General features: G+C 46.0%; 1 gene segment (V, D, J or C); it reads left to right on the forward strand.

Moving 5' to 3' along the window:
* The first annotated feature begins 1,284 nt into the window (after window positions 1-1,284).
* Window positions 1,285-19,695, forward strand: LOC140203545 (immunoglobulin gamma-1 heavy chain-like). The segment is given in 8 exon segments: window positions 1,285-1,387; window positions 1,498-1,905; window positions 8,715-9,023; window positions 9,973-10,272; window positions 13,848-14,150; window positions 14,239-14,556; window positions 18,035-18,355; window positions 19,010-19,695. Coding segments are annotated over 8 exon segments (2,391 nt in total).
* Window positions 19,696-20,109: the final 414 nt, after the last annotated feature.

Below are 20,109 nucleotides of genomic sequence, written 5' to 3' on the forward strand. Positions count from 1 at the left end.
GTTCGACATCCTTATGCATCCATGACCCTAGTGAAGTGTGATTGTTATTTCTCACTTTGTCATTTAGATTTCCTATGATGATGATTATGTCATGCGTGGTGTTAACTCTACATCCACTGTTTGTAGAAGATGTCCTTTTCTTCAATGTCACTATTGTTATTTGGAGCACAGTACTGGATCACAATCATGTTCACTTGCTTCACTCTCAGCCTGACTCTCACCAGCTGACTGTTGATTGGTTTTCACTCCAGCGGACACTTCTCAATGCCTTTCTTCAAAATGACAGTTGCACCATCATGACGCTGACCATCTTCCCTTCCTGAATACAGAACTGTTTCCCCAGTTGCTGCCTTTCATCTGCCAGACCCTGTCCATCTGCTTCCACTGACACCAGTGTTCGTTGGATGTAACGACACATTACTGCGGTTGGTTGTGCAAGCTTGCCAGCATTGTACGTGGTTCGTACATTCCAAAAAATATTTTTGGTCTTGGTCCTGGTAAAGTTCCCGGCTCCCTTCACCATACACTGCCCCCGTCAGTTTCCTTTCAATACGGACCGTTCCGCTATGCTTGTCTGACAACTTACTGGGGAGCATCCTGTTACCAGCAACAACAACTTTCCTGTTGTGTGGCTTCAGCTCCCGAGTTCCCTGCATCAATCATCCTCTTCCCCTCACCGGCTGAAAAAGATCAAAGAGATTTCCTGGGGAGAACTGCTCATGGCTTGACAGTGAAATTCATGGTGCCAGGTCCCCGAAAGAGAAACTATCTTATAAATGTAAATTTCACCCATTTCCACCAGGAATCTGTTTAACATTGATTCTCGTGGTGCGGGTGCAGTCAGAAGATTGTGTAATAACTGCTTTTATTGCTTAATACAATTTCCTGCGAAGACAGTCTCAGACTGTGTCTCCAAGGAGAATATCTGCCCACTGACTGGTGTCTCTCAGTCCCTGTCTCTCAGGGGGATATCTGTCCACTGACTGGTGTCTCTCATTCTCTCTCGCTGGGATTCTGTATGTTTCAGTTTAAACAAACTGCGAATCGCTGAAATTGATGAATCGAGCAGAGTGTTTAATCCGGATCTGGTCACTGCTGCTGACCTGCCGCCTGTTGCAGAGACAAACATCTTTTGGGGAATTGAAATCGCTGCTGTGGGTGGGGACAGGAAGCCGCGCCTCTAGTTTCAGTGTGTGAGAGCCTGTTCAAACCGCGGCTCCCTCTCTCACTCACAGCCCACGTCCCTATTTAAACAGAGCTCACTGCGGCTCCTGACAAAGCCGGCCTGAGCTGCAGTCGCCGATCTCAACAGTGTCCAAGTCCGGCTCAGTGTTCAGGGCGATGGGGGTCGTTCCTTATCTCTGTCTCCTCCTGTCTTGTCTGGCAGGTGGGTGTCCCGCAGCTTGTCCCCCTCCCGGGACCGGCTGTTTCTCGGAGGCTTTGTGAACCTCTGCCCTTGGGACATGTAATTAATTTCGGCTCTTTTTTTATTGACAGGCGTGCGGTCCGACATCGTGCTGACACAACCCGAGCCAGCGGTGGTAAAGCCTGGGCAGTCCCACAGACTGTCCTGTGCGGTCAGTGGGTTCAGCCTCAGCAGCTATGCAACACACTGGGTGAAACAGGTCCCCGGGAAAGGACTGGAGTGGCTGGTGCAGTATTATAGTGAAAGATACAAGCATTACGCGCCTGGAGTCCAGAGCCGGTTCACTGTTTCCAAGGACAGCAGCACCGTCTATCTGCAAATGAACAACCTGAGACTGGACGACACGGCCACCTATTACTGTGTGAGACAAAGTGAGGTGTTGGAGCACGGTGACAGGGAGCTGAACAGAAACTGGTCCCGACAAAGGAGCGTCTGCAGCGCAGTCTGTCTCAACGGATTCCGCATTGCTGCTTCCCAGAGTCAAAGCTCTGAATCCTAAATTGGACTGCTGGGCGCAAATGTCAATTTTTGGACAATGAAAAGCCCAAAAAGGATTCGGCTCTGATTCCGCGGAATGGTGGGAGCCGATGTCCACAGACAGGAGAACTGTGAAAATGCTTCTTTAATTCACACACCAGGAAGAGACAAGGACGGAGTTTGGGATGGAAATCCAGGAAGCGGCTGCTCCCGGTCTGGACAGGGATCATGTTGACATTTTGCTGAGATTATTGGATGTGACGGGCAAGTGAAGTTACTGCACTGGGTGAATGGGGAGACGGAGCACTGTGACTATCTTGACTACTGGGGCGGAGGAACATCGCTGACAGTGACTTCGGGTAAGACCAACTTCTCAATTGTATCTTCACGCAGTAGTGTTTTATTTAATTCACAGTTTTGGCGAATTCGGTGATTCGCCTGAAATCAGTGAGATATTCAGAGCAAGTACATGAATCTCCCCGAACCGGCGGGTTTCTCTAGAGCCCAGTAACAGTACGAGGGCACATACCCCACCCACCAGTGAACTGTCCACAGACCGGGAACAGGCTCAGGGGAATGGGGTCGGATCTTGTCACCAGACTGTGCCTTGACACCGGCCGATTGTGCTGAGTGAGCTCAGAGTTTGGCTCAAGTCTGGCTTCTGATCCTCAGAACCAAATGAAGCCACGTTCAGGGGCGAGAACGATCAGACAGTCTGTTCTGGTGATGTTATTGAAGGAGAAATATTGTCCAGGACACCGTGGACACAGTTATCCAATGGTCAGGCACAAGGTTAGATTCGGAGTGATCGGAAACAGGGCAGAACATCAAAGCAGATGATTAGTGCAGTGTCATGGTCTGGTCTGTGAAGTCTGCATTCCGGTTCACGGTCCGGTCCATCGCTCCTTATTCCAGGTTTTCCGGTTTTCCCTTGTCCTGTTGCGTGCCTTAATTGAAACACATGGTTTTCATTTTGGGCTAGCTACATAAACAGCTCCTTGGTTCAGTTTCGTTTGCTGGACTGTTCCCTCCCCTTCCCCTTCCTTCTGAATCCTCGCCTGCTACCTTTGCATGTGTCCTCACCTGTAACGCCATCAGGTTCAACCGCCAGGGCAAGAACGGGACCTTACTGTGTCTAGATAAGCAACTGTCTTTCGTTGTCTCTTTGTGTCCTTACCTTCGCTAGGTAGGTCTGGCCGTTTGCCGCTACCTTGAGTTAGGAACTGTCTTTGTGTCCATGCCTTCGCTAGGTTGGTCCGGCCGTTTGCCGTTAAATTGAGTTGGGAACTGCCTCTGTGTCCACACCTTCACTAGGTAGGTCCAGCACTTTGCTGCTACCTTAAGTTGGGAACTATCTCTGTGTCCACGCCTTCACTAAGTAGGTCCGGCCGTTTGCTGCTACCTTGTGTTGAGAACCGTGTCTTTGTGCCCTCACCTCCCCTGGGTAGGTCTGGCCATTTGCCGCCACCTTGAGTGTGAATCTGTCTCTCAGTGTTCTGTGTATGAGTCCCGGCCCTATGTCCTGCACCCTAGGGGGTCCTGACACTGTGTTGAGGCCCATCTCCAAGTCCTGTTCCAAAAGAGGAGTCCTGGCTCTGCATTCCATGTTTCTGTCTCCCTCGACCAAGGCTCTGCATTCCTGTCTCCCTCGACCATTGCTCTGCGTTCCTGTCTCCCTCGACCATTGCTCTGCGTTCCTGTCTCCCTCGACCAAGGCTCTGCATTCCTATTCTTTCAAGACCAAGGCTCTGCGTTCCTGTTCTCCCTCAACCAAGTCAAGGCTTCGTGTTCTAGTCCTGTCCATGTGCCTCGCCCAGCGCGGTGCTGGGGTTCCCTCGGCCTGTACTGGGGTTCTCTCGTCCTATCCAGGAGTCTCACGTCCAGTCCTGTTGCCACTCCTCGTCCTGTAGCCACGGCTTGTCCTCGCCTAGATCCGGGGTCCGAGCCCGAGTCAAGACCCAGGTTCTGGGTCCCTGTCCAGTCTCTGGGTCGGAGTCCTCATCCAGGTCCCGCTTTCTAGTCTAGTCCTAGCCCATGCCCAGTATCCTAGCCTCGTCCAGGGCCTGTGTCTTGTCCAGCATCGTTTCTTCCACACTTCCCTTGCTTGCTTGACACACCGAGTCTTATTCCTAGTACTTCAGTGTCTGTGTCTTGCATTTGGGTCTGCCATCAATGCCCACCTTATGACATGCAGAGGGATGTATGAACAGTCCACGGAAACCACCACAGCAAAACTGACAAACTTAAACTCAGTTCATAATAATCTGCAACCCTTCAGTTTTGCAGATATCCCTCAGGGAAGGAGATCTCTTATCCTTACCCTTCGAGCCTATTTATGACTCCTGACCCTCCAATGTGTTTGTCTCCAAATGCCCTCTGATTGGCAGCTGAGATGTATAATTCATTCAGACTTTACCGGCAAAGCCTGGATTCCAAAAGATGAATAAATAAATAAAATTTACCATCTGTTGTTCATACTACCCGATGTTCTAACGACTGACAATACAGACGAAAATCAGACTGATCTGCTGATTCACCATCGATCATTTTGGACAAATACCCAGCAAACTGTGCCCACCCAGATCCAGTTCCCTCTTCGCCCCAGCACCTCGTGATCTATCTAGACCCAATTCCCCTCTTCACCCCAGCACCCTGCTATCAGTTTGATAGGTGTTTTTATCAGTGTTCATCCATCGTCAACGTCGATGAGGACATCAACACCATTCTGATGGTGTCGAGACTAGTGCGTGATTTGGATTTAAGTGAGGGAGAGTTGCTCAGCATCAGCCTCACTCTGTCTTTCCAATTCCCATCTGGATCCAGTGGCGAGACAGAGTCGAGACTGGAGATGGGACTAGCCACAGTAGATGACCAGGACGTCTTCTGTGTCTTGTCCTGCTCTACATGTTCCATGACGCTTGCAGAGACCGCCTTCTTGACCGTTGGACCTTCCATCAGTCTCGTCAGCTCAATCCGCCAAAGTCTGTCTTCACATGCTGGGATAGACAACTCCCTATCTCACCGAGGGTTCGAGACCCATCGGTTTCCCTCACCTGGTTTAGCCGGCTTGTCGAAGCCATTACCCAGGGTGTGGCCGCTGTCACATGCAAATAGCTACGGGGAGCCACAGGTGAGAGTTGAGTGTCAGGTGGGAAGCAAAGATGGACAAACCACCTTGAAAAGGATGTGACATGTTCCCCCACCAGAGGTGCTACCCCTCCCTGACACCCCTCACAGCCCGGGTGTTTTTATGAAGACCCAGAGGAACACTGATCGAGACAGAACTGTACTTACCACCTGCTGGTCCCGGGATGTAAAAGATCCTCAGCTGCAAATCTCACCGACTGACATTATTGTGCCTCCTACACTGCCGACACTGAGCAGCTCAGGGAACATCTGTGGGGTGAGAAACAGAGTTAATGTTTCACTTCAGTGACCTTTCACCAGACTCTGTCAGTCTGATTTCTGACAACCACAATGTTTCAAGTTCTATTTTACTGAATTGATTTGATGAAAATAATTTGTTTTTCATTGACTTCTACAATCCCAGAACATCCCAGAGCCTTTCCTAACCCAGCAAGTACTTCCGCAGTGTGTCTCTTCATATGGGGGGACTGAACATCCAACTTGTCTGCATCTTGTTCCCACAAACTGAACTACAACATGACAATCTAGTCTGGGTGATGTTGGAAGGGAATGGCCACTTTTAGTCTACAATTCCTAAAGCTCCCCACCACTGGGAAATCCTCATTTGGAGTCTGAAAGTTCAAAGTAAAGTTTATTATCAGAGTAGATACATGACATCACATACAACTCTCAGATTCATTAGACAATAAACTGTTGAAATGTAACCCTAAATAAACAGCAATAAATAATGAGAGCATGAAATAACAAGATAAAGAGTCTTTAAAGTGAGATTATTGTTTATGGGTATGTCTCAATAGATGAGCGTAAATATCTTCTTTTGTTCAGGAGCCTGATGGTTGAGGGGTAGTAACTGTTCTTGAACCTGGTGGTGTGAGTCCTGAGGCTCTTGTTCCTTCTGCCCTGATGGCAGCAGTGAGAAAAGAGCCTGGCCTGGGTGGTGAGGATCTTTGATGATAGATGCAGCTTTCTTATGACAGCGTTTCATGTAGATGTGCTCAGTGGTTGGGAGGGGTTTACCCATTATGTACTTGGGCTAAATCCACAATCTTTTGTAGAATTTTCCATTCAAAGGCATTGATGTTCCCATACCAGGCCGTAATGCAGCCAGTGAATACACTTTCCACTACACACCTATAGAAGTTTATCAAGGTTTTTGACATCATGCTGATTCTCCGCAGACTCCTGAGGAAGTAGGGGCACTGTCCTGTTTCCTCTGCAATTACATTTATTTGCTGGGTCCAGGACAGGTCCTCTGAGATAGTGACACCCAGGAAGTTAAAGTTACTGACTGTGCAGTAGATGAATAGATAGATGCAGATTACTGATGATCATCCTGATGGTCCCAGGTCTTTGGTCCCGTAACTCCCTTGTTGTCAGGGGTTGATGCTGAAAAACAGCAGTGAGGTTCCTCAGACCACAGCTGACCATCCCATTCCCCAGCTGCTGAGTACGAGGGAAGCTGACGACTCTGTGGTTTGAATGGTGCTGGCTGTAGCTGGCATTTCCAAAGTGAACCATTTACCAGTGTTCAGCCACTTACACTGGAGTCAATCTCACAGTTCCACAGGCCACTGTACCCCGGGATTTACTGAGTGACAGATGCCACCAGAACTGTCACCACACTCCACCACATGACACGTGGCCTTGCTGGAGTTCCCAGGATTGAACTGTGGATTCCACCTCAATGAGTCCCTCACAGACTAGACTTGTCAAAGGATCACAGTCACCATTCCTCTGACTGCGATTCTCGGCCTGGTGTGTTTGGCTTGTAATTTCCACAGGCTCGGTGTGGTTGAAATTCTTCCTCAGTTACACGTGTTTAATTCAGAGGCGGTGTCAGATGCATTATGTAGTGCAGAGGGTACATCAGAGGCACAGAGGGACTTTGGAGTCCTCATGTAAAACTCCCAGAGGTTAATTTACAGGTTGAGTCTGTGGTAAAGAAAGCAAATGCAATGTTGGCATCCATTTCAAGGGGAATAGAATATAAAAATAAGGAAATAATGCTGAGCCTTGATAAGACACTAGTCAGACCACACTTAGAGTATTGTTAAGTGTTTTGTGCCCCATATCTCAGAAAGGATGTGTTGTTATTGGAGAGAGTACAGAGAAGTTCACGAAGATCATTCTGGTAATGAAAGCGTTAACATATGAGGAGCGCTTGGCAGTTTTGAGCCTGTAGTCACTGGAATTTAGAAGAATGTAGGGGAATCTCATTGAAGCCTACTGAATATTGAAAGGACTGGATCGGGTGGATGTGGAGAGGATGTTTCACATGATGGTGGTATCAGAACGAGACAGCACAGCCTCAAAATTGAGGAGTGACCCCTAAGAATGGAAGTAACGAGGAACTTTTTTAGCCAGAGCAGTCTGTGGAATGCTCTGCCACAGACTGTGGTGGAAGCCAGGTCCATGCGGGTACTCAAGGTGGAATTTGATCGTTTCCTGGTTGGTCAGGGTATCACAAGATATGGCGAGAAGGCAAGTGTATGTGGTTCAGTGGGATCCGAGATCAGCCATGATAGAATGGTGGAGCAGACTTGATGGGCTGAATGGCCTAATTCTGCTCCTATGTCTTACAGTCTTATGGTCTGATGGTCGTCTGTTCAGTTGAATTCCAGAAGCAGAGACCATTAAACACCCACCACTATATCACACAGATGGTGTTGGAGACAAGGTGCAGATATCCACACAAGGGTTACTTCAGATTCAACATCAATACTGAACAAATCATAATTATTCAAATAAACTACTGCTAAATGTTTACTTTTTCTGTAAACTCCACCAGTCTGTTGCTAATAGACTTTTAAGAATCAGGAATTATATTTGGGGAAGAGACAAGGTAAACTTTGATATTTTGTCTGAAATCCAGCACATGGGACATTGGATGACTGTCTCAGTATGGCTGTGGGTGGGGCGTTGGGGCACACTTGTGACTGTGTGTTCAAGTCTCAACTGTGAGACTGATCCATAGCCTCTGAGCTCAGTGACACAGATTCCCAGCTGGGTGTTGAAATGGTGAGAGTATTATTTAATGGAGTGAATAATTTTAGAAATTACTGGTTTGTAAACTGTACTGTGCAAAAGCCTTGGGCACATCTATATTGCTAGTGTGCCTAAAACTTTTTCATAATAACATATTTATCAATGTAGAATGGAGAGTGAGTTTGTAAATCTGGTGAGAGCAAAGGATGTTGGGAATGGTGAGGGTGGAGCGCTGCGGGATGTGAGTGGGACAGGGGACAGAGAAGGAGTGGCAGGGGCAGGGCTCAGCACGGGTGCAGACACTCCCAACACTGAGACAACAGGCAAGGTCATTTCATTCCAAACTATTGGTTTATTGATCTTTCCAGAATGTCTCTCTGGTGCTTCCCACTCGCTCCCCTTTCCCACTCTCAGTCCACAATAGAGACCCACATCAGAATCAGGTTTATCCTCACTCACATCTGTCATGAAATTTGTTTTTGCTTAGTGGCAGAGGTACAGTGCAATACATAAAGTTACTACTGTGTGTGTTGGCGGTGGGGGGGGGGGGTTAGTCCAGCTATGTGGCTAAGACTTCAGCACAGTACTGTAGTAATTGTAGTGGATAACATGTCTCCTTCTTTGTCTGCCAGTAATGCATTGATTTACGGAAACTTCTGTGAATTTCTTTGCATTTCAGATGTCAAGTCGATACCATCAGTCTACATCACTCCTCCTTGCAACACAGAATCTGACCAAAAGATCAGCCTCCTCTGTCTGGTCAAGGACTATCAGCCTGAGAGCATCAGTCAGACATGGTCTACTAACACTGGGGACATCACCACTGGAATCAAGAAATACCCAGCGGTGTTGGGGCAAAATTCAAAGTACACGATGAGCAGCTTGCTCGAAGTCTCTGCGGCGGACTGGAAGAAGAATAAAGTCTACTCCTGCAAGGCAGGGTACAAGCCAAACGAGATTGTGACAGTGGAGATCCAGAAACCTCAATGTTAGTATGAGACATAATTTTCTCTTAAAAGCTGCATTGATCTCAGAGCATAAATCTGGATTAGGAACCTTTGTCAGATAATGTTGGGCACGACAATTAACTCCTTTATTCTACTCTTACAATGGCAGTACTACTCCTCACTAAAATGACATTGAGAAAAAATAAGGAATTGATTTGGGGGGAAATGTCCTCCTGAACTCACTGAAACTCAGTATCAGTGGAGGGTGGAGGACATAACTTGTGCTGATCTGCCTCCATTGTATCCACTCCTTTCGGGAGTCTCTCCCCCCACCCCCCCCCCCCCACTAAACCCTCCCTACAGATCAGCTCCTGTACACATACAGAGACTGCTGGCCCATCGTGCCCCTGCACACAGAACAACAATTTAAACTTTACCCCACTCCTCCTGCACTTCCCCTCCCCGACATTCTGCAGCTGCCCCTCTTCTGGGAAAAACAATCCCTTGTGAATGTGATGAAGGAATCCCCTCCACTGCCTTTCTTTAACCATCTTCTCACAGATCTGAAAAAGCCTTTGCAGTTACTACAAAATAATGCCCTCCTGTCCATCTGTTCTTCTCCTGATTCAGAGTAAAAATGTGTTTCCCAAACTTGCCAGTGGAAATAGTCCCACACCATGTACTCTTGCTCACAGGAGCTGGTATCAGTCATTCTCCAGTAAACAATTAGATCATGGCAGGTCTGCACCTCAACCCCATGACCCACCTCTCTGCATTATCATAGCACAGTGGGACACACTGCTGGGAGGCCCAAGTTATACACCCAGCCCTCCCACTCACTGGTGTGAACTATCAGATCATCAGATCAGCTGTAAATTAACAACATTCTTGAGAGGGCTGGAACTGGGGAACTTGCCCGGGATGAGGGAGAATAAAGTTCAAAACATGGGCAAAGCAATCACGTACTGACAGATATTAAATGTGTTACAGCTCCGAAGCTCAGCTCCCTTGTTCCATCCCGGGAGGCAATCCACAGTCAAGCAAATGCTGTCCTGGGCTGTGTGATATCTGGATTCTCTCCTGACAACGTTAAAGTATCCTGGAAAAAAGCTGGATCTGCCCAAGAAGGCATCGTTCTCCCTTCCACTTCGAGATCAGGTGGTGAATTTGAAACAATCGCTTACCTGACAGTGCCTGTGCAGGAATGGACCAAGAAACAGAAATATACTTGTGAAGTGAATCACGTAGCTTCTGGTTTCAGTGGTCAGGTCAACATGACGTATCAAGAGGGTGAGTGATATCGGAAGAAAATTTAATTAACTTAGAGTACTAAAATACTGAACTAATACTCCCACACAATTCCTGTCCCTACCGTCAATCTTGTGGAGTGATGTACAGATGATCTTTGCACTTTGAATCAACTCATATCACCAGCAGCTTTAACCCCATCTACTGGGCAGGAAATGTGTGAGATTAGGTCACCTGTCCATTCCGTCTCAATAATTTTAGTTGTCTTTGTTTGTAGTTATAATGAAAATAATTTACTGAGCAAAGCTCACATCCCATGCTTTACCATCTGGAGAAGATCTCCCTGTTCCCTTTTCACTGTCTTCTCAGTGTTAGTTCCTCAAAAAATATCTCTGCAATTTTGTATTTGCTTCAGTTCCCAGAGTCTGTTTCCAATGTTTCCTGAGAGACTCTTCTGTCGATTGTCCACTAACTGAAATGTAGGTGGCTGGATTAATTTTCAATTGATGCCCAATCCTCGAGTTAATGTTGTGACCTTGTGTCCTCAGATTGTCGACCAAGTTCAGAGGGCCCATTCTTTTATTATGGCTGACATAACCTCATCCCGAGAGTATATGATGTACAGAGGATAGAAAGTGGGAATATGTGGGGCTCCCTTTTTTCCAAGCATGGGAAAAGATGTGAAAATATCTAACATTTAAATCTATGAATCTTCCATTTCCAGGTGGAAAATCTCCCGGCTGTTTTTCGGAGCCTGTGCCAATGTTCTTTTACCAGAGTAATCTCAATGCAACATTCTCCGATGGTTCGACCCAACAGTATCATTGTTCAGCAGGAATGTGTGAAATGAAGTGATTGGCTGTGTACAATTCGTCATTGAATTTTATTACAATTCATTTACTGGATTCCTGACCTGCCTCTGGTATCCATTGGGATTAAAGTTTAACAGAGAGAAGAAAACACATGATCAAAACAGATTACCTCTCCAATCGCATTTCGACTATCTTTGTGGCCACCTATTTCAACTTGACTTTCCATATTGTCTGTCCATGGCCCCCTCTACTGCCATGGTGTGGCCAAAGTCAGCTTGGAGTAGCAACACCTCAAAATCCATCCGGATACCTGCCAACCTGATTCCATGAATACACATTCCTTAACTTCCAGTAATCTTCCCTCACTCCTTTATTCTCCCTTTTTTTCTATTCCCCATACTAGATACCCCCTCATCCCTTCACTTCTCCTCACCTGCCCATCATCTCCATTGTCTCCCCTCCTCCTGCACTTTCCTCCATGGTCCACTGTCCTGTCAGATTCCTTCTGCTTCAGCCATGTATCTCTTCCACTTATCCCCTACCAGCTTCTTACTTTATACTCATTCCCCCATCCACACACTTTCCCCCTCACCTGCTCTCACCTCTCATCTGACAGAATGTATTCCTCTCCACACCACCCACCTCTTATTCTGGCTTCTACCCCTTCATTTCCAGTAGCGGTGAAGCCACTTGGCCCGAAAGATTGGCTGGTTATTCCCCTCCATGGATGCTGCCTGACTTGCCAAGTTCCTCCAGCACTTTGTGTGTGTTGTTCAAGATTTCCAGCATCTGTAGAATCTCTTGTGTTTCTGGTTGTCCATACACTCATTCATTTCTGTACATTGTTGCTTCAGTGTGACTCAGATCACAATTCTTTTTTCCTCGGCTAGATTCCCTCCTGTCCAACTCCAGTGAGCAAGAACTGGAACCTCTTTTTCACCGAATGGTTGTGAAGCACGAGGTGATGAAGGTGAACGGGGCTGAAATTCCAAATTGACTCAGTCAAATGATGGATGACCGTTTGATAAGACAAATTGCTGAGACAAGACACAGGGGTCTAACCAGTCTCCTGTCCAATCTGACATGCTTTGTGTGTAAATTCTGGATCAGACAAATTGCAAAATTTACATTGATCCACATGTCGGACAATGAATTCAGTCTGAGAGGGAAACTCAATGATCCCAAGTAATGTTAGAAAGGTGTATGTTTTGATAGAATTACCCAAGCATTGACAGAATGATATGCTTCTTGTTGAATAATACCATCATTCAGCAATAGGGGAACATTTCCCAGGGACTGCTGAACGTCAAGTCAGGCTGATATGGGACATAACTGAGAAACCTGCAGAAAACATGTTTAACAACATCACAGTGCTGATTAAGCTAAGATTCACAATTAAGTGACCCTTCAGTGTAGACCTAGATGTGCATATTTGTGATATTACATGACAACAATGATCATCTAGACTACACCCACTGACTTTCTGTTTAAAAAAAATTGCTCATAATCTTACTGAAATGAGAAAGGTTAAGGAATCCACATCATACCTTGTCGGATGATCCGACCCAGTCAGACTGGAACTGTGTGTGCTACATCTGCTCTTTCGTCAGACAAAGACACTGACTCGCAGTCTCATTGAAGGTGTCAACCATGACATAAACACAATCAGCCTCCACACTAAATGTCAAAGAGCAAAAACACCCCACGTGCCTGAAGGTGACCGAGTGTGTAAATGGTGAACACAAAGTGCAGGGAGCTGCAATGTAAGTGAACTGACGATCGTGCAGTGGGAGACGACCTCAACGATTTCACTTGAGTGCAATCACACAAAACTGACTCTAACCAGAGTACAGGTGACCCAACACTTGATCAAAGAGCTGTTTTATTCATTTATCATTTCCCATCAATCACTGATCTCTCCGGAACTGAGGGACTTGCTGCCTCATTCCTGATGGTGATTCAGCTCCAGCCGTGTTGCTGCAGGTCTGGAGTCACAAACCAGCCAGACCAGATGAGACTTCTCTCCGGAAATTACCACAGAGAATAACACTACAAATACCTCCGTAGTCTTCTTTTTATTCCAAAAAACGTTTCTGAATTGAATTTAAACTCCCATCCACCGGGTTGGGATTTGAACCCACTTTGCCAGCTCATCAGTCCCTAACTTATGGATACACTCTGACCACGGCTGCTCATTTCAAGTGAGACAGAGACTTCAGTGTTTGTCAGCAAGAATGCTAAAACCACAGGCACCAGCAGAAGTAGTGCAGTGTATGAGTGAGCAGAGTTGAAAGAATACGATGTTGTCTGAAGCTCGTGTGGGTGGTGAGGGTTACAGAGACGAGGAGAGGCACAGCCACAGTGAGACTGGAACGTCGGGATGTGAAGTTATTAAACTGAGTGAATCCCAGTCTCAGCCCACATGGAGAAAGGGATTCTCATTGATTCACAGTGCTCACTGTTACTAATCAATGCACTGAGTCTCCAAACAAAGAATATACTGAGCTGTGTCTCTGCTGAGAAATCTGCATGCTTCTCTGTCTCACAGAGCTCCGTCTCACAGTGAACCGATTGGTACAGTTATTAGAAAGGGATTCTAAACCTAGTTAACACATTATTTGTTCTGATTTACTTTTCTGAATCAAAACTTACAGGAATATGAGACATGTGATTCAGCCCTGGGTGTTTCTGTTATTCTGTTTGCATTAAAACCAGTTGTCATGTACTGATGATCTGTCTAGACCTAACACAACCAATGGAAATATCTCCAGTAAGATTCTGAGCATTTCCATTTTGAATCCACAGAATTGTCTGTCTTTATTCAAACTCCCGACGTTGAAGAGATGTGGATCAACAAGACTGTGACATTGAAATGCACGGTTATCTGTACAGATCCTGAAGATATCCACATCTCTTGGCACGTGGGCGGGAAGGAGAAAACTAAAGGAATTCTCACCCACCCAGTGGAGAGGGACAGGTCCCGATACAGAGTGCTCAGCGAACTCCAGATCAGTGTGGAGGAGTGGTTCAGTGGGGTGGAGTACGAGTGCTCTGCTCAGGAATCTCCTTCATCTTCCCGAGTGTCAGCACGGACCAATAGTACCAAAGGTGGGCAAGAGACCAGTGATTAAATGGCCAGCATTAGTTACCTGAGTCAAAATGTTTGATATTTCCTTTGTTTTCTTGTCTACTCCAGTCAACATAAAAAATCCCAAGGTCAGACTGCTGCCTCCTCCTCAGGAAGACACCAAGAACTGGAAAACAGCCACACTGGAGTGTGTGGTCTCTGGATTCTACCCGGATCAAATAAATATCACCTGGGAGAAAGGCAGCACCGTGATCACCTCCAACACCAGCGCTACACCGGCCGCTCTGGAGCAGGGGTGGACTTTCAGTGCCAGACACTTCCTCACCATGAATTTACAGGATTGGAAGACAGAATCCATCTTCACCTGTACAGTGATTCATCCCCCCTCCAATAGCAGTATCAAGAAGCAAGTGAAGAAGGTCCCAGGTAGGGTCCTGGAACTCAGCCCATTATTGAAATTGTTCACATTAGGCTATGAATTCAAGTTCAATATAAATCACGGTACAGCCCTCGCTTAGTTAATGTGGTGAACTGATAAAGTTCGAAGTACAAAGTACATTTATTATCAAAGTCTGTGCACCATATACAACCTCGAGATTCTCTTGCAGGCAGTCACAAAACAAAGGAAGATAATAAAATTCAGAGTCAAACATTCAATGCGTGAAAAAGAAAGAACAAATTGTGCAAACAATAAAAAAATTCAAACAAACAATCCACAGAAACTGAACCGCAGAGCCCCCTGAAGTAAGTCCACAGTCAGGTTGCCAGTTCAGCACTGCAACCGGTCCAGGAGACCGATGGCTGCAGGCCACGGCCGTGGAGCCAGGCTCAGTGCTGAGGTGAGTGCCGATGGCTGCAGGCCGCAGCTGCAGAGTCAGTTCAGTGCTGAGGCGAGTGAAGCCTCATCGAGAAGTGAGCTGAATACTGGTTTGTCCATTGACTCAGCCTCAATGCCTTCATCTTTTTGACCTCTCTTGGCACTTAAATCGGCCAATCATCGGTTTATTTTCTGCTCTCAACCAACATAATCCACACTTTCACCATAGAAATAAGAGTATCCCAGAAAATACTTTCATAACTGGAGGAGAATCCAGGCCATTTCACTCGACAGACTCTCTGGAACTCGCTGATACTCGTCTTCAAAATGCTCCTTCCCTCTACCTTTGAACCTAACCCCAGCCTCCGATCAGTGCCTCAGATGTGACTGAATTTCCAGCAGAGCAGCTCTCCCTCTGCTCCTGTGTGGGAATAGTCAGCCTGGACAATGTGTAGAAGCCTCAAGAGGGCGGCCTGAACACATTACATTCTGACAAAGCAGCAGCAAATGTTAGTTACACCTCATAGAAAAAAAGAGTGCATTTTAATATTTGTGACAAAAACTAATCATTTCTCATAAATTTTGAAATATGAAGTGTATTTTCTGGAAGATTTTCACGTGAAACTTTGCTCTGTTTCCTGTTCCACTGACATACTCTGAATTACTGGGTATTTTCTGTATTTGTTTTAATAACTGGTTGGTAACAGTTTAAGTGACCAGGGAACTACAAAAACAATGTAAGGGCCAATCTTTTTCATTTACGTTCCCTCAGGGTATTTACTCTGTCTGCTCAATAAGGGAGATTCCTTTCTTCATCAATGTAGATTGCTCTCATCTCAGCTTGAGGGGACTGACAAATCATTGACCAGAAATTGTGAATTGGGATGAAGTTTTTGCAGGGAAATATACTATGGACATGTGGTCGATGTTTAGGGATCTGTTGCAGGATGTTAGGGATAAATTTGTCCCGGTGAGAAAGATAAAGAATGGCAGGGTGAAGGAACCATGGGTAACAAGTGAGGTGGAAAATCTAGTCAGGTGGAAGAAGGCAGCATACATGAGGTTCAGGAAGCAAGGAACAGATGGGTCTATTGAGGAATATAGAACAGCAAGAAAGGAGCTTAAGAAGGGGCTGAGGAGAGCAAGAAGGATGCATGAGAAGGCCTTGGCAAGTAGGGTAGAGGAAAACCCCAAGGCATTCTTCAATTATGTGAAGAATAAAAGGATGACAGGAGTGAAGGTAGGACCAATTGCAGATAAAGGTGGGAAGATGTGCCTGGACGCGGTGGAAGTGAGCGAGGTCCTCAATGAATACTTCTCTTCAGTATTCATCAGTGAGAAGGAACTTGATGATGGTGAGGACAACATCAGTGAGGTTGATGTTCTGGAGCATGTTGATATTAAAGGAGAGGAGGTGTTAGAGTTGTTAAAATACATTAGGACAAATGAGTCCCCGGGGCCTGACAGAATATTCCCCAGGCTTCTCCATGAGGTGAGGGAAGAGACAGTTGAGCTTCTGGCTAGGATCTTTATGTCCTCGTTGTCCATGGGAATGGTACCCGAGGATTGGAGGGAGGCGAATGCTGTCCCCTTGTTCAAAAAAGGTAGTAGGGATAGTCCAGGTAATTATTGACCAGTGAGCCTTACGTCTCTGGTTGGAAGGCTGTTGGAAAAGATTCTTAGAGATAGGATCTATGGGCATTTAGAGAATCATGGTCTGATCAGGGACAGTCAGCATGGCTTTGTGAAGGACAGATCACGTCTAACAAGCCTGATAGAGTTCCTTGAGGAGGTGACCAGGCATATAGATGAGGGTAGTGCAGTGGATGCAATCTACATGGATTTTAGTAAGGCATTTGACAAGGTTCCACATGGTAGGCTTATTCAGAAAGTCAGAAGGCATGGGATCCAGGGAAGTTTGGCCAGGTTGATTCAGAATTGGCTTGCCTGCAGAAAGCAGAGGGTCATGGTGTAGGGAGTACATTCGGATTGGAGGGTTCTGACTAGTGGTGTCCCACAAGGATCAGTCCTGGGACCTCTACTTTTTGTGATTTTTATTAACCACCCGGATGTGGGGGTAGAAGGATGGGTTGGCAAGTTTGCAGACGACACAAAAGTTGGTGGTGTTATGGATAGTGTAGATGTTTGTTGCAGATTGCAGAGAGACATTGATAGGATGCAGAAGTGGGCTGAGAAGTGGCAGATGGAGTTCAACCCGGAGAAGTATGAGGTGGTACACTTTAGAAGGACAAACTCCAAGGCAGAGTACAAAGAGTACAAGGCAGGATACGAGGAAGTGTGGAGGAGCAGAGGGATCTGGGGGTACATGTACACAGATCCCTGAAAGTTGTCTCACAGGTAGATAGGGTAGTTAAGAAAGCTTATGGAGTGTTAGCTTTCATAAGTCGAGGGATAGGGTTTAAGAGTCGCGGGGTAATGATGCAGCTCCATAAAGCTCTAGTTAGGCCACACTTGGGAGTACTGTGTCCAGTTCTGGTCGTCTCACTATAGGACGGATGTGGAAGCATTGGAAAGGGTACAGAGGTGATTTACCAGGATGTTGCCTGGTTTAGAGAGTATGCATTATGATCAGAGAATAAGGGAGCTAGGGCTTTACTCTCCAGAGAAAAGGAGAATGAGAGGAGACATGATATAGGTATACAAGATATTAAGAGGAATAGATAGAGTAGACAGCCAGCGCCTCTTCCCCAGGGCACCACTGCTCAATACAAGAGGACATGGCTTTAAGGTAAGGGGTGGGAAGTTCATGGGGGATATTAGAGGAAGGTTTTTTTCACTCAGAATGGTTGGTGTGTGCAATCCACTGCCTGAGTCAGTGGTGGAGGCAGATACACTAGTGAAGTTTAAGAGACTACATAGACAGGTATATGGAGGAATTTAAGGTGGGGGTTTATATGGGAGGCAGGGGTTAAGGGTCGGCACAACATTATGGGCCGAAGGGCCAGTACTGTGCTGTACTGTTCTATGTTCTATGTTCTATGTAAGTGAACAGGAAATTCTGGCCTTGTCAGTGACAAACTCGTCCATTGGAGAATGGTGGAATAGTAATTGTGATGTTTCTCCCAGATGACTGTCCAGACACCCGCCCCTCTGTCACTTTAAGCAAACCTTCCTTCAAAGAGATCTGGACAAAGAGGACAGCGACCATTGTGTGTGAGGTGGTTCACAGTGATTTACAGGGATTCAGTGTAACCTGGCAGGTGGACGGAAGGAAGAGGGAAGATGAGGAGAAGACTCTGGGTCCAGACAGCAACGGAGGTGAAGACATGATCACCAGCAGACTGACAGTCCCTACTGCGGAGTGGAACAGTGGGGCTGAGTACTCATGTGTGATAGAGGACAAGAGTTTGCCAACACCAGTGAAGAAATCCATCAGGAAGGACACAGGTACGTGTGGACAGAATTCAGTGTGAATCTGATCTTAGCAATTTGACAGATTTATCACCATCCAGCACTGTGATAGACTATAGAAAATGAGAACAGGAGCAGGTCACGGGGTCTCTCAATCTGCTCAACCATTCAATCTGGTTTTGGCTGATCATCTAAATACAATCCCTTTCCCTTTTTCTCCAGATATCCTTTGACCCATTCACCCGAAGAAGTATATACAACCCATTCTTGAATATATTAGATGATAATTCTTCAAGTGCTTTCTGTGGGAGAGAGTTCCACAGGTTCTCACTCCCTCTCCCATGTACACAGCTTAGACTGCCACCCCTGCTCCAGGGGAGATGGAACAAACAGCACAGGATGATGCAAGTCCAGGGGCTGAGTTCCACTTTCTGTCGAGTTGCTGTGTTCAGTGACTCCCATTGATTAAACTGAATAGACTAACCTCACTGGGAGCTGTAAAATGCAGCAGGTTCAAGATTTCCACTCCACAAATCCCAAAGATGAGCAGAAAGTGAAAAGCCTTCAATTTCAGATCAAGTGAAGCCTCTCAGATTTAGAAATTGTTCATGTTGGTGCAAGACCAGAATGTTTCGGGTAAATAGGGAATTATTGGAAGATTCATTCTAACTGAGATTCTCTCTGTTCCAGATACTGTTGTGACTTGTCCTCATGTCTACCTCCTCCCCACTTCATTGGATGAGGTAGACACCGATCAGACTGTGACCTTGATGTGCCTGGTCACCAAGTTCTCTCCCACAGACATCTATGTGGCCTGGAAGGCCAATGACACCCTTCTGAAGACAGGGTTTGTGAACCAGCCAGTGACCAAGGACCCCAGAAAAGGCTGGAACACAATGACCAGTCAGCTGAAGGTTTCTCCTGAGGAGTGGAATAGCGGCACCACTTTCTCCTGTGTGGTGGGTCATGAGTCGCTCCCAACCAACCTGTTCCGAAGCATCAATAAATCTCACAGTAAACCCACCCTGGTCAATGTCTCACTCGTTCTGACTGATAGTTTTAAATCTTGTGTGTAATACTGTGTGATTCAATCCATGAAACCCTAGTTTTGTTAGTTTTATAATTATTAATTATCACAGAGGATTATTTAGCTCATTAAAACATGTTTAAAATCTGGACCTTTTAAAATAATTAAGAATAAAATTAAGATCAAGAACCAAATTAATGAACAAACATGATTCACCTCAAATCTCTGAGTTTGTACGTATCGCCTAAGACCTTCTTCTGCCATGATTGAATGGATTTCAAACCCGTGTGGGAATGCACAATGTATTAAATCTTTGTATGTATCAATGTACCGATCCAAATTCAATAAAAGTGATGTGAAAATGTTTTAGCTGTGATTTTTGGAGACGGGAAATAAGAAACCTTTGACATAAGGTGTGCTAGGTGTCACACATTCGGGTAGAAATAGGTGTCTTTGTATCTATGGTGTCTAAACCCTTCCTGCATGAGGAGTCCCAGTGATCAGCAGTCAACTGATGGTCAGAGAAATTAGAACCTATGGCCATCTGACAAAGAGGTGAGAGTGCCAACCACTGACCAGACAATATATTTGTGTCAAAGATGTCGGATCACTGTTTGAGGGCCCCTTGTCCCCAATAAGTTTGCTGCTGCTCACCTGGTGTCTGTGTGATGCTAACTAAATGAAACGTATCATTGTTGGGAACTGTTCTGTTGTAATTGTGCAGTTAAATATCTGTCTGTCTGGGCAGATGTTTTGCATCTGT

The sequence above is a fragment of the Mobula birostris genome, chromosome 10 (assembly GCF_030028105.1).
Source record: "Mobula birostris isolate sMobBir1 chromosome 10, sMobBir1.hap1, whole genome shotgun sequence".
Lineage (NCBI taxonomy): Eukaryota > Metazoa > Chordata > Chondrichthyes > Myliobatiformes > Myliobatidae > Mobula > Mobula birostris.